At 37.9% G+C, this 14,757-nt stretch overlaps 1 protein-coding gene across 7 annotated transcripts in view; it reads left to right on the plus strand.

Annotated features, from left to right (window-relative positions):
- DLGAP2 (DLG associated protein 2) overlaps positions 1-14,757 on the plus strand; it is a 440,625-nt gene that overhangs the window by 327,755 nt on the left and 98,113 nt on the right. For 4 of the 7 annotated variants that reach the window (XM_056488336.1, XM_056488337.1, XM_056488338.1 and 1 more), the window contains one exon: positions 13,484-13,549. The exons of the other annotated variants lie outside the window; for them this stretch is intronic. In XM_056488336.1, coding sequence (XP_056344311.1) covers positions 13,484-13,549 — 66 coding nt within the window. The remainder of the gene's footprint in view (positions 1-13,483; positions 13,550-14,757) is intronic. 7 annotated transcript variants of the gene reach the window in all.

Consider the following 14,757-nt stretch of genomic DNA (forward strand, 5'->3'; position numbering starts at 1 on the left):
CTGATGTATTAGCTCCAGTACTGATGGCAGCAAGGCTGCTGCTGCTCAGGCTTCAGTGAAGTTTGTGCAGGACTCAGTGTCTCTTCTTGGTGTTGAAGGCCTGAGTTGCTATTACTTAGCATAGGTCATTTCTATCCAGACTAAAGTTTTGTGTCCTGCAGTGATTCTTAATAAGACATATGATCTTGAGCAGGTGTGTTTATGGATATGAGAACAGGGAGCTGAAGATGGATAAGCACACATCAGCATGTAGGAGATGGCAAACTACTGGACTGAGCACAGGATAGCACAGAAGTCCCTGCTCTCACTGACTCAAAGATTTAGCAAAATTCAGGGTGGGAGAGAGGGTATTTGAGCATAACTTTATGGGATTTTGTATCAGTGAAAACATTTCAACAAAATGTTCTATATCTTTCAAAGGCGGTAAGTTTTAGTCACTGACAATTCCCCTTTAGTCCACCAATCCAAAAACTTTAAAAGAAGTTCAGGGGGAAAAAAATGTTTTTGTTTCCCTCCCTTTTATAGAATGAGCTGCATAATACAATAACTATGGTTGGAAAAGGCTTCTAGGATCGTTGAGTCCAACTGCCCACTAAGTCAACCATTTTCATGGTGCAAATGTTAGTAATTTCAAATCAAGTGTGGAGGATATTCAAACAGGTACTAGTCTTATTTAGAATTAAACATTTGAACAGAAAACAGTTTTGCACTATCACAGGACTTGTCAGGATTGCAGATTTTTAGGACTGCAGCAAAACTGGGTTGTGGGCTGACTCCAGCCAGCAGCCAAATGCCCACACAGCTGCTTCCTCATTCCCTCTGCCACGGGATGGGGAGAAAATAGAAGGAAGGTGAAAAGACCCATGGACCAAGATAATGACAGTTAATAAAGAAAGAGCTGTACATGCAGCCAAACTGAGGAATTCATCATTAGCAGGAAAGTGTGTAGCCATTCCTTGGAAACGAGGGACTCAGCAACCATAACAATGACTTGAAAGACAAATCCACAACCACATATTGTGGTTATTGCCATAACCACAAACATCCTTCTTCTTCCTCCTTCATTGGGCTGACATGAAGAAAGCAAGCTTCATCCCAGACAGACCCAGCAGAAAGTGGAACCTTTACGTTTTGGCGTGGTGAATTATCCTCCCTCTGTCTTAACAAACATTTAATCATTTAAATTAGTTCAAATAGGTCCAATAAAAATGCCTAGAAAATATCAAGTCCAGAACAACAAGATACTTGGAATGGTTGCTCAAAGTGAGGGACTTGTTTTCTAACACCAAAACTGACCCAGATAAAGTAACAGCTGACAGCTGCTTCTTCTAGGCTGAATCAATGTCAAAATTAGCAAGTTCTTCCAAGGCAGATTTCCTTCTCTCTTTGACTGGAAGAGGAAACCTTCATCAAAATTGATACATTCCTGCAAAGAAATTTAGGTCTCAAGGAGTTGATATTTTCTTAGAATGGGCATAATAAGTGAAAAAAGGAAGTAAAACAAGAAGAAAACCCTCAACAACACTCTCCCCCAAAAATTTACTTATCCATCAAGGAGTAAGTCAAGAAAAATTCCTCAGGAAATCCAAAAGGAAGGGATGCATAAGGCATGCTCAGAGGTTATGTTTTGATTAAGAGACTGCACAGAGCACAGCCATCAATGCTGCCATAGGTGATTGTCAGTACAGATGTGATGGGAGATGATTCTACATATAAGTAATGAGTGTGCAACAGTGAAATTTAACCCATTAAATGCTTTCATGGCTGGAACTGATGGCTAGAAAGTAATTGATGTATGTTTCTTGTCAGGATGGCATCTTTTTGCTTATTTATTTTTAGCTGCTGTTTTCACACAGTCATATTCTTTCTGCCACCTTTAAATACATGGTGTGCTTTCAATGCCTTTGCCATTTTCCTTTGGACTGACTCCAAATAAAGTTAAACCAACGGAAGGTCTTATATGAAGAGACTCCATAATTTGATTCAAATTAGCTTTTTGCTCAGAGGCCGGAGAATGAATACAAAAAATAATATTACTTTCAAAATAAAGTCATTAGTAATCATTAAAGCAGCAGCCAAATGCAGACACTATTACAGCTGCATTAAAAAAATGGAAGTGGAAGTCAAACATTACTACTAATCACTGCCATTGTCCTGAAAGAGCAGAAATTAAGCCCTGATTTAAACTCATTTTAAATCCCATTACTGAGAGACCAAATTACTAAAATTGTAGAGGCCTTACTCATGGATTTCCATGGAAAAAAAACATCTTTGCATTCTTAAAACTCGCAAACATCCTTAAGAGCTACCAGAATGACAGCACAGGAACTACATCCTGTGCATGGGTGAAAAATGGGTACATGGAAGCAAGATTCCCAGTCCTGTCTTGCTGATGTGACTTGACTGATGGGGTAAGAAGCTGACACTTGCCCTTTCATTCTGAGACAACAGAGAAGAGATGAAAATTTTGCCATGATGACATGCCTCTCTTGTGGGAATTCACAGAATTTGCTAATTCACTTTCAGCCAAGGAGTTTGCCACTACCAGCCTGGGCTTGATTTGAGCATTGCATCAGAAATTAAAGTCTCAATATTCCATTTTAGGCTTCTGGCCTTTTTGATACTTCTATTTATGGCCTTGAATAAATAAAGATATGGAGAAGCAAAATGAGGCTAACAGTAATGATGTGTTACTTTCCTATACATTTTGTGTCTGTGATGGACAGATCAAATTGAGAGCCCTGCCACGCTGTTGCAGTAGTGACCCTTGGTAACTGAACTTCTTTACACTGTACTATTGACAGATATGATCTAATTCCTGGTATTTTTACCTTACAGCTATGGTTTAACTGATTTGACTTACCTTTCAGGCAGATGGATGGTTACTTCAGCAGAGCTGATATTCTTAAGCACATTAAACCAACCAAATCTGATCAAGTACATAAGCTGATATTATTAAACCATTTTTTGTTGTTGTTAAAATTTTTCAGTTGTGTGAGTTCTTGCAAAGAGCAAGCTGGATGTGTTTGTGACCATGTATCCTTGCCAGGGCAGGAAAAGGCCAGGTGAACATCTGTGCAAAGTACCTTTAGTGGCTTGCAGATAGAGGAGTAGAAAGAGTCCATGTGCATAATGTCAGTGACCTTGGCTCTGCGTGGGTGCTTGCCCACACACAGACCTCAAAGACAAATTCTGACAAATAGTGAGCAAGGTCTGGAAACTATTTTACTTTGTGGCTCAGGTAGGACTAGCAGCAGTTAAAAGTGGAAGAAATTTAGGTTATAACTCTGCCAGCATAGCAGCTACAAACAAAACCACAGCTAGTGAGGTGACCTGAACAAATAGCACCTTTGCTGAGAGCAAATATTTGTGTTCAGTTTCTCAGTTCCTTTTTAAGTAACCATGACAGTCTGGCTTAATGTCATTTTGCTTTAGGCCCTCATTTGAGGATGGAGGTGATGAGACTGGCAACCCAGCACTTTCCTTAGTCCCTGGAGAAATGGGTTGGGCAGAGATCAGTCTAGAGCTGCCCCCTCCTCCCCACCAAGGGGAGGAAGACAAGGGTGCCCAGGCTCCCCAAGTGCTTCAATGAAAAACCTATTTTTGAGAAATTAAATGAAAAATGTGTCTCTTTTGATGAGATCAGTACAGTGAACTTTAAGATTAGGAACTGGCCAAGTATCTGTATACCCACCCTTTGCAGCATCTTAAATATTGATTCTGCCCATCCCACAACGGACAGGTTGTTATCATTTTGCTTTCCATTTTCACTGGTCATAGAGAATTGATTCTCCTTCAACTTCATTTCTGTTTGTGTCATAGGGAAAATCCAAAGAACCCAGCAGCTGCTCAGGTTGTAATTGAATGTCACAACCAACAAACAGAAAGGTTCACCTCAGCCCCGCTGTAACTGGTTTTAAAATGTAATGAGTCAGTGTGTCTGTGTATCCTAAGCAATCACAGAAATATCTGCTATATATTACACAATTTCTAGAGCAACTAGAGAGGCGCCAAGGAGGGCTGCACCCACTGTGCAGTGTTAAACAAATGCATTACTGAGAAAGCTCTCTGTGGTGAGGTAGTTGGCAAAATCCTTTTCTTTGTAAAGCACAACCTTCCTGAAACTGTTTATGAGTCAGTTCCAAACAAATTCCTTCTTAAAAATGCAGGGGGAAAAAAGATATTTTCAATTGTTGAAGCACCCTATTTTGATATTTTTAGAAATTTCATTTTTCTACCTTGAATATGTGCTGCCTGACATCTCTTTTAACTTGTGAAAAAAAGATAAAACAGTATGAAATTAATTTGAAAATATAGATGTTTCTTTCATTTTAGATTATCACTTAACAATTTTATTAATTTTAAGTTATTTTTAAACTATGATTTTATAATTTGTAGCTGAAAATTGCTATGGGAACAAGGAGGGAAAATTCTTAGGTCTTCCTAAATATTACAAATAACTCAGGAAAGCACAGAGCTGGGACTATACATGCATCATGCACAAAATCTTCAGGTGACCTTCAACCTGTGCCATACTACTTGTACCTCACTTGTATTAAGACTGGATGGAAGAAGAAGATTGGAAAAAAAAAAAAAAGAAAGTCTAATGGGGCAGAATTAAAAGGGAAAAGAATCAAAAATAAATATGAAGGAGATGGAAAAGAGAAGGATACAGGACAATGGATAGGTGAGAGAGATGGAAGGAAGTAGATGTGAGAGCAAATCTCACATTGCAATTGCATAGGGATGGTGGGGGAGGAACTAATAACCAGTTGCTGGAAAATGCATTAAATCTGAGCCACAGAGCATAACTTCAGCATCCACAGGATGATGAAAACATAGGGCAAAGAAATGAGGCATCCTGATCCATCAGTCTGCCTGCTACAGCTGCTCCAGACCCGTGATTCTTTCTAGGAAGAAAACTTGTTCTGATTATTGCTATTTTTGAGAGAGAAAAAAGGCTCATTTACAGGTTCTGCATTTCATATCTGCTTAAATTGCCAAAAGGAAGCTGCATATTATATAATGTATAATCATATTTGCTAAATAAAAAATCCCATCAGCTGTCAATCTCACCACCCCAGCATTTAGGTGTTCACAGAAAACCTCACCAAAATTGTCTTGTGTAGGAATGAATATATTTGAGCCCTTCCTCTGCTCTCTGTTAACCTTGCACGTAGAGAAAAACACATGCACATCCTGTCTCCAGTTATAGAGAGTTTCATCATCTAATGTCAAAGGCCTCATTGAGGGGTTTCACAGCTGCAGATACTAATAGCTAATTTCAGTTTTCAGTGGAACTGCTGACTTTGCCCTCACTTCCCATTGGGGTCAAAGGTTTTCCATGCTAAATGTCTCATAGCATGGTAGATCAATGTAATAAATGCAACTGTTCTCTAATGATAAAATATAATATTTATTGAACATTTGAAAGACAGGGACATTACTCAGACCTTTTGCCCCACCATAGAATGAATCTGTAAAATCAGAGTAACATGACCTAGTCATAATTGTTGTATATCTGGTGGTGGTTTTTACTAAAGAGTAAAGCAAAATATAGTGTGAGAGTATCTAGTTTTAACCAGACAATGGAAAGGTTAGAAAACCCATGTTCTGTCAATATAATTTAGTATTAGAGATTTCAGTAATTTTTAAGGAAAATCTTAAATAAATGCCTTTTCTAAAAGTGATTTTGAAATACATTGAAAAGGCTAATTTCATCTACAGTTTATTTTTTCCTAAATTACATTTCATTTCCATTCATGTGCAGAAGATAGAAAGATCACTATGATCACACTCATCCAGTAAGAAAAATATCTTGTTTCTTGGTCACAAACCAGTGCAACTCAGGGACAATTTTTATGTACTTTTAGGAGATGTGTAAGTCAAGTTTTCTGACTTGTTACTCTTCTCTTACTACTGGACTTTGTGCTACATTTTTCTCTGACATTTTTCCTCATCTTTGACTCTCTTAAGTCTGTTTTCATGTAATTTCTGCAGGTATTTTAATAGATTTGGTGAGCATTTTACTTCTCTGACAGGACATTTAAGACTTCACAGCTGTGCAAAATCCTTCTGTGCTCTTGACATGAATTTTCTATTTCCTCCCTGCCAAGGTCCAAGGTAGACTTCCTGGACCTCCTCAATTGTACACGGTGAGGAGCTGTTCCAAGAGCTGGCCCAGTGGCTGGAAGAGAAAAGTGTACCAAAGGAAATTGTTGCAGATTACCTGCATAAAGAAATAGAATGGATTCAGAAGAGCTGTAGGGAGAACTGGAGATTTTTCTGAGGTATCCAGAGCTACTAGGTTCACAGAATATGTGTTATAATTCACAATAATGAGATATAACTTTAATAGTCTCACTTTTTATTATAGACTATTTGGGACTCCTCTCATAGGTTCTGAAAAACAATAAAGGGTAAATACTTGCTCAGGGCTTGACATAGTCATTCAGCCCTGAAAAATCTGGGAAGAAAGAACTTTTAGGAATTCTGTAGACTGAAGCATATCACACAAAGCCATGTTTGAACACAATGCCTTATCACTGAGTTAGGTTTTTTTTCCTCACAATCATTTGTTCATTTTGATATGAGAAGATAGAGTTATTTAACTGAATTATTCATTTAAGTGTTAGATTGACTGAAAAGTAGCTGCTTTAAGACTTCACAGCATCATCCAACACGTTTTTGCATTTAGTGCTTTAATTGAGGAAGGGAAGAGGAACTTGTAGATCTCTGGGATAAGAGGGATAAGGCAGCTCAGAAAGCCTTCCAAGGAGCAAAATGACCCTGGCTGGCTCAGGAGAGGCTGCTGTGGGGAGCCAAAGCTTTCCAGGGTGATCACCACAATATTGCCAAGGCAACCTGTGTTTTGTGGATGATTTTCAGCTGCCAAAAGCTGGGAGGTGGGAGTTCGTGTGCCAAGACCAAGATGATCTCTGACATCCCTTCTGTGATCCCCTGCAATATATTTTATTTTATTCTTTTAGAATCTGGGGGACACAGCTGGCTTCCTCTCCCTGATTTATTAGGCTGTGTTTCTGGCCACTCTCTTCAAAACCTGACACCTGATTTCATAGTCCTGCTGTTTGGAACTATACTGTATAAAAGTGGAAAGGCTGGATGAAAGCAAGAGAATTGGAATTCCTCAGTCCTGATTTTCAGGGGATGTGAAGTGTGTTTTTTTTTAAGAGCTTTGTAAGTAAAAGGCTGGGATACTTCAATATTTACTAGTGTAATATATAAGAGAATATGTTTGTGTTTGGAAAGCCAAACAAATTGTCTCTCTTGGGCACAACTTAATATGACTAATGAATTCTCTAAGTTATGAAAAGGGCAGATGAAAATATTTTTAAAAATTGAAGGAAAAAAAACCAGAGAACCACACCATACCACAGTTAAAAAAATACAAAAAAACAAAAACAACAATAACAATAACAACAACAAAAAAGAAAACCACCAAAAAACAAACGTGCTGTAAAGCCATTTGAATTTCTGGCTGCTGTGTCTGAAAATGGCATGGAAGAGAAACAAAAATTTACAGAGAAGAGTGAAAAGCATAATGAAAGTTTTAGAATAGCTCTGCCATAGTAAACTACTAAGCAGATTGATTCTTTGGTTTGGAAAAAGGAGGACTAAGGGAGGGATATGATCTGCACAATTATAAATTATATAGACATAGTGAGTAGGGCTCAATGATCCATTATTTTTCACAACCAAAGAACTAGAGGCACCTAATTTAATTATCAGGCATCCTGATAAACAAACAAAAAGGAAATTCTTTTTCAAATAAAGCATAATTAAATTCTGAGATGCATTGGCACAGGATGCAGTGGAGGCTATCAGTATAAATGGGCTCAGAGAAGATTAGATAAATCCATAGAGGATAGACCCATTGGTGACTATTAAAAATTATGGTCTAGATTAAACTTCTGTCTCAGGAAGTCCCTTAAGTGCTGGTTGCAGGAAGTTGGAAAGGTATTTTAGCAATCTATGTTGTCCTGTTTCTAGCAATATCCTTTTGGGCCAGTGCTTGAGCAAGCATAGTGAAATTAAAAGATCTATGCTGAATTCATCAGGAACATGTCTGTGTTTTTGTGTGTGTGTGTGTGTGTGTGCGTGAGAGAGAGAGAGAGAGAGAAATAAGAACAAGAAAAAAGGAGGCTATGATGAGAAAAGCAAAAGCAACTTAATTAAAAAATTACTTCCTCTTACTGTTAATACTTTTCACACAGACCTCTTGCAAAGGAAAACCTCAATAACCCTAAATCTGCTACTATCAGCTTTAATTTTCATTTCAATCAGAGTTTTCCCAGCCCTGCTCTCCTTCTGTGTATTTGTTGCTTATCAGCATGCTATGAGAACAATGCATGAGAATATTGTATTTGACAATACTGCCACCTGGGCTACATCTGTAGTAAATTAAACAGTGCCAGGACAGTGCCCAACAAATAGGAATTGGATTATTTGCAATGCTGCTCAAACAGGTCCCTGTCTTAGTCTTACAATTGGCCAGCTAATTTTCTCTGTGCCAAATGATTCCCAGGGTTTACTATGGAATTGGCATGGACCAGGGATCATTCCCCATCACAGTTTGGATGGATCCAAGTGGTTCTTCAAGATATGGCTAGAGCATTCCAGTTGACCTTATGGCTGGAGGAGGAGTCTTCACCATGCCTAGTATGCTTTATGGATGCAATATAAAAATTGGATGTAACCTCTTGAGGATTGGGTAAGGAAAGGAATAGGTTTTCTAGAAGTGTTTTTAGCCTCTTGGGGAAGTCCAAACCAATCCAATTAGCTGTCAGGAGGGGCAAGGAGTCCATAACATCTCCCAGGCATGCAGACATTTGGTTGTTTCCCTGAGGTCAGGACCAGTTCTCAGTTCTCTGTTCTCATTATATACATTGAGCAGTCTCAATGTCACCCTGGCCAGGGTGAAAAGCCACCTGCAGGAAATGCCTCGATTGCATAGCCGGACTTGAGATACAGGAGATTTCTCTTTTAGATCTTTAAGTTTCCCTAGTCTGGTAGAGGTGATTTTGTTTTCTCAGGTTATGGAGTGATGTGGTGAGTGTCCCATATTCATCCTCTGGACACATTCTGTCATTATGTGATTGAATTAAATTCCAGCTGCAGTTTAATTCAGACATTTTTAGGGCTGTGTTTTCTCTCATTTGTTGCCAGACTTATAATTCCAGGCACTGTATAAAAACTAAAAAACAACAGCTGCCATAGAGAACTTGCAGTCTGAAAGAAAAGAACACAGTGAAAAAAATTGATGTGAGGTCCGGAGCAGGCCAATAATAAATAAACCAAAATCCTATGAACTAAGTTCAGTATCAGTTCTAGTTCAGTCTTACTCTTATATTGTGATGGAGAAGGCAGTTAATTGATTATAAGTCTTGCTGATGTGAACCTTTTAAAGTATGTGAGCAACAAGTCCACTGACAATGGAGCCTATTTTTGGATGGATATGTTATAAAAGAAGACAATTAGGAGATGGAAACAGCATGCCTGGTTGTTAAGGGTAGAATGAATGCATGGAAAATGAGGGCAAACAAAGAGGCAAGATATTGAAGGTGGAGAAAGAGAATTTAAACTGATGGATCAGGTTCAGAGAGCAGACAGAGGTTAAAGCTGAGATGACAAAATCTGAAGGATGGGCAAAGTGATTATTCATCCCTGCCACAGCACATACTCTTGACCAGGTTTGGCCCATGCCAAGCAGTGCTTTCCTAGAGAGCATCTCCTCAGCAGGGTGTGGAGCAGCACAAGCCAGGCCACACTCCTGACACACATCCAGCCTGTGCTGGGACAAAGGCTGTGCCATGCCAGCTTGATCCTGGGCACTGGTGTGTGTCATTCCCCTCTACATGCAGTAGCTTCAGGGTTGAATGAGCCGTCTGGATGTGTCAAGCTGGTTCCAACTCAGCAATATCTCCTGACATTTCCAAGCTGAAGTCTGGAAAACTTCAGCTGTGACAAGTTCCTATCACAGTTCTGAGTGTCATCTGTGCAGTGTTGCACTGGAATGAATGACAGATGCATCACATATTTAAAAAGGAAAATGAGATACTACATGTAAGTGATAGTTTGTGCTCTCCTACTTATGCAGATCACAGCATCATTTTACTATACATTGAGCTTTCACAGAAGCAAATTTCTCTGCATTTTAGAGTCTTTCATTTTTTGTCAATGTTTTGAGCCCTGTTGAGAGTGAAGACTTTTCCTGCTGTTTTAGTTTCAGGTTCAGAGCAAGAGTCTTTCTTTCAATTTAGACCTGTCTGGGATGCAATAGTTTGTATATTGATGTGTCCCTTGTGTGTGAACTGTGTTCCATATATTGTTAAAGACCTTATATTGTAAATCATCCTAATTTCATAATCTCTTTGTGTGCAATCCATTGCCCATTGAAGCATTCCATGCTAAGAACACGACTTTCTTCTATGTCCACTGATGTAGAATGTCCTACCAGGAGGCAGCAAAGGGCAAGCTGAGGGCCTGTATATCTATGAGACAGAGAAGGTGAATGGCATGAAATGAGTGCACTCATTCCCTGACACTTGCATTTCAGCATGAGTAGGAATGCTGTGATAATCTGCATGATTCCATTACTGTGACACATGAAGTGCTCATGAATGCTGTGTGTTCATGAATGAAGGCCATGATTTTCATTTTTATGGTCAATAATACAAATGGCAATTCCTAGGAAAAAATTAAACTGAAGAAACAAAGGCCATGTATGCATGATGCTGAAGGAATAATATGAGTTTGGAGTACAGTTTAATCTCACACAAAGAGTATCTGTATAATAGTGCCAGAGCCACCAAGACTCCAGATAATTTATGCTTCATAAGTGCAGAACACAAAAACTGAATCTCTTCAAGGGCTGAAATGACAAAAGCCTTTTGAAAAGAATAGAAATTATGAAATAGTGATCTGAATACATATTTATAAAATGTAAAGAAATAAGAAGTCCTCATAATTAGGAAGTAAACTAATCATTAAGACCTACTCATAAACCTCATAAAGATTCATAAACCTAAGGGAATGACAAAGAAATTCTAAGTTCCTTTGAAATAGCTGCAATTGACCCTATTTATAACAGAATATAGCTCTTCTGCAGGAAGGACATTACATCTCTTTGTTCTCTCTATAGGCTTTTCTAGACAACTCACTGACATTAACAAATGTAGTACAGCTACAAGAAAGAAATTAATTTTAATCCTAATTCTAATGAGAAATTGAGACAGAAAGAGATTAAGTGGATTGTTCAAATTTGCACAGGAATGCTTACAGCAAAATCAGAATCTGACTTATGGATCTCATTGTATGATCTTTCCCTTTAATTTTGGAAAGAACATTTTTTTCTTTTCTTTTTTTTTTTTTTCCTCAAACACCTCACACCCACAAATGTTTGGACTTGTTTAGCCTACTCCTAGCATCTTAGTCTAGATTTAGGCAGATTTGTTTTATGATGCTGATTTCTTGAAAGGGAAAATAATGTTATGCATTCATTCTGTATGTGTTTCTGAATATATGTGCATGATAGACCTTTGGAATCAATTAATAGCTTTTTCAAAAATATAAAACTATCTTCTTTATTTTGAAGTTAGCAGTAAGATCTCCTACTTAGTTACAAGAATCTAAAGGATCCTTATGAATATTTTTGTTATAACTTTCATTACTTGCAACTGATTCCTGTGCAGCCACATTAGAGGATAAGCATGTGGGTTATACAATATAGGCAGATCATGTGAGCAAAGTCTCCATGGAAACTGCTTAATTTGTGCTTTTATTTAATTAGAGTTGTCCATTACCTCTCCAAATGAAGTTTAATTTAAATTCATATGCCAGTCATTTTTTAAATTGTGTATGACTTTTCATCCATCACTTACTGAGATCTCTTGTAGGCTGTATTTTAGCAGACTGAGTTTATTTAACAATTGAGTTTATAAACAGGATGTTTATTTGACAGCTCAGCTTATCCAACATTCTTAACATCCTTGGAACTAATTTTCTACGCAGTATCTGTGCTATACAACTTATTGTTATCAGTTGGATATTCTTAACCTCAGAAATTGTCAAAAATCTCAGAACAATTGCTTGAGAGATCCACATGAGTATATTCACTCATTTGGCTTGCTGTGAGATAATTGGGAAAAAATCAGACTATGAATAAAAAGTGTAACAAAGGCCAAAAAATATGCAAAATGCATGTGTTTGTTAAATGGAGCATTGAAACAGGCAAAACTGTGTCTATTGTAAGCTGCACCACAAAAACCAGCTGGTCTCATTGAGGCACTCTTAAGAAAAGTCTGAGTTGGTTCGACCTTAAAGAAGTTTCTGCCTGAAGGTATGATAGCATGAACTGATGTGAGTTATTTGGAAGTCATCAGTCCTTGGTTGTGCACCAGAAAAAACATAGTCATAATTTTATCTTTCTTTCAAGAGCTGCTGGTTGAATGTATAGTGGGAGGATATGAAGTACTCCGTTATTTCCTACTTCTTACAGAGTGTCTTGTAACATATACAGATGATAAAAAAGAGGACAGTGGAAGGCTGTTTATACTTAATAATTCCCACCCACCTGAGACACCAGCAAATATGGAGAATAGGGAAAAATATAAAAGACATTAAAAATGTAGTATTGAATAAATACATGAAACATATTGCTGACATATTTTGTATTGTAATGTATATAATCTGAAGCAAATCTTGCATCTCATGGAATTGTTACTGACCCAGTTTTCTATTTGCAGCTCCATTATAGAATTATCTAGACTAGGTGCCTAGTCCAAAATTGGTTTACATGCCAGCATGACAAGAGGGCAATGCAGAGGCAACAAACTGCAGTTCTGAAAGGATGTAAGAAAGGTAGCTCAGAGCTGCACTCTGGACATTCAGGTAGTTTCTGCATTCATACAGAATATACATATCATCCAAGTTTAAATACTCTTTCAGAATTACAGAAGTTATCTCTGGAAAAAAAATTAAATGTCATTGATAGCAAAAAGTCATCATCACAGCATTATCGTAGTTCACAACAGCAGAATTGAAATGTGTGTATAAAAGGTAATAAAAGTGGCTTAAGAATCATGTGTGGGAAGTGCTAGAGGTGCAGCTGGAGAACCAACAATAAGGATTCTTCTGGAATAATTGCTTGAAGGCTAAAAGGCAGTACAATTTAAAAATTGGAAAGAACAATGAAAAAGATGTTACAGAAAAGGCATTTATGAATATTATGACACTAGTGATTTAAAAATGTCTAGCAAAATTAAAATAATCATAATTAATAATATTGCTAATAGAAGAACATTTTAAAAACTGCGGATAATAGCAACTCAGCAGCTTCACATTAACAGAGGTCCCGAATGGTAATAGGTGTCACTGAGTGGATTTAAAAACTAGTGGAGAGTTATGTCTGGATGTAGAAAAATATCAGAGTTATTAAAGAGCTACTTTGTTTCTGTCTTTTCAGAAGAAGAGGGTGGCGATCTGCTCAAGGCGGGCTTCAGTTTTCCAGGGACGCCAGAGGAGGAGCTAGGTACAGATGCATCTCTCAGACACCTGGTACTGCTCGCGCAGCCCTGGGCGCGGCCGGGCTGGGCGCAGGAGGCGGCTCTGGGGCACAGCCCCAGGGACAGCGCCCAAAACACGCCCAGACAAACCCTGCTGGGCTTTTCTCACCTGCTCCCTAAGGTTAGAGAATGCAAAGGGAAATCACCAGGTTTGGGTAACACGCAGGCAACCGAGAATTCAAAATACGGTGTTCAAGGAAGTTGGCAACCTTCCTTCTTTTGTGTTATTCTCCTTGTCTTACTCTTTAGAGAACATCCTAAATGTAGATGAAAAGAAGTTTCAGAGTTTCAGAGTTTTCAGTGTTACCTTTCCAATTTGAAAAAATAAAAGAAGCAAGAAGAAATCAGAAACTCTTAAAGCCCATGAGGAAAATCTTGATACTTCTGTCTTACAAAGCTAGTACTAAAATGTCCCACTGGCTTCAATTTTATACATTTAGATTGTGAAAAAATTGAGTTTCTGTTCCTGGAGTTTCATACTCAGATTGTCACTGGTTTATGTGAAATCTGTCAAAATTTTGATTTATGTGCAATTACAATTTATATGCAATGTGGTTATTTTTAGAAAAGCAATATGAGAAGTGGTTTCTATGTGTTTGCTACTTAAAGCTCCCTTTATTCAACATGAGCTTGCTTACATTTCAGAAGTCAGTGTAAAGTAATTTTTCTTTTTGTGCATATGCTCATGTTAATATATTGCAACAGTTTATTTTTTGCTATTAGGATATTGTTGTAGTTGACAAGAATATTATAAACTCTTGCCCTGACCGTGTTATTACCCACTGCTAGGAAGAGAAATTATAGTTGCTGTGTTAAGGAAAACTGGCTAAGCAGTTAGAACAAGGAGCATGAATTCAGACAGGTTATGTCCCTGTGTTTAGCCAATCTCTTAGAAGAGGATTTTCTCAAACAAGTGGTGTCTACCACTCAATTGCACTTAAATCAGGGAGTGTAATAAATGTTCAATGTAAAAATATCTGTACTGGACTTTTTTATTCACTTAACATTTCAAAACAAGTGAAAAGAAGCTACAGCATACATTCCAAAGATTAGACAGAAGAATGTGTTAAGGAAGAGACTGAAGAAGCCTCAGGCAGTTTCTGCCTTAATCAAAGTGGTGTGAGAGGGAAGATATCATTAAACATGAGGCTTCCAAGGAATCCCACAAGTGGAT

The sequence above is a fragment of the Oenanthe melanoleuca genome, chromosome 3 (assembly GCF_029582105.1).
Source record: "Oenanthe melanoleuca isolate GR-GAL-2019-014 chromosome 3, OMel1.0, whole genome shotgun sequence".
Lineage (NCBI taxonomy): Eukaryota > Metazoa > Chordata > Aves > Passeriformes > Muscicapidae > Oenanthe > Oenanthe melanoleuca.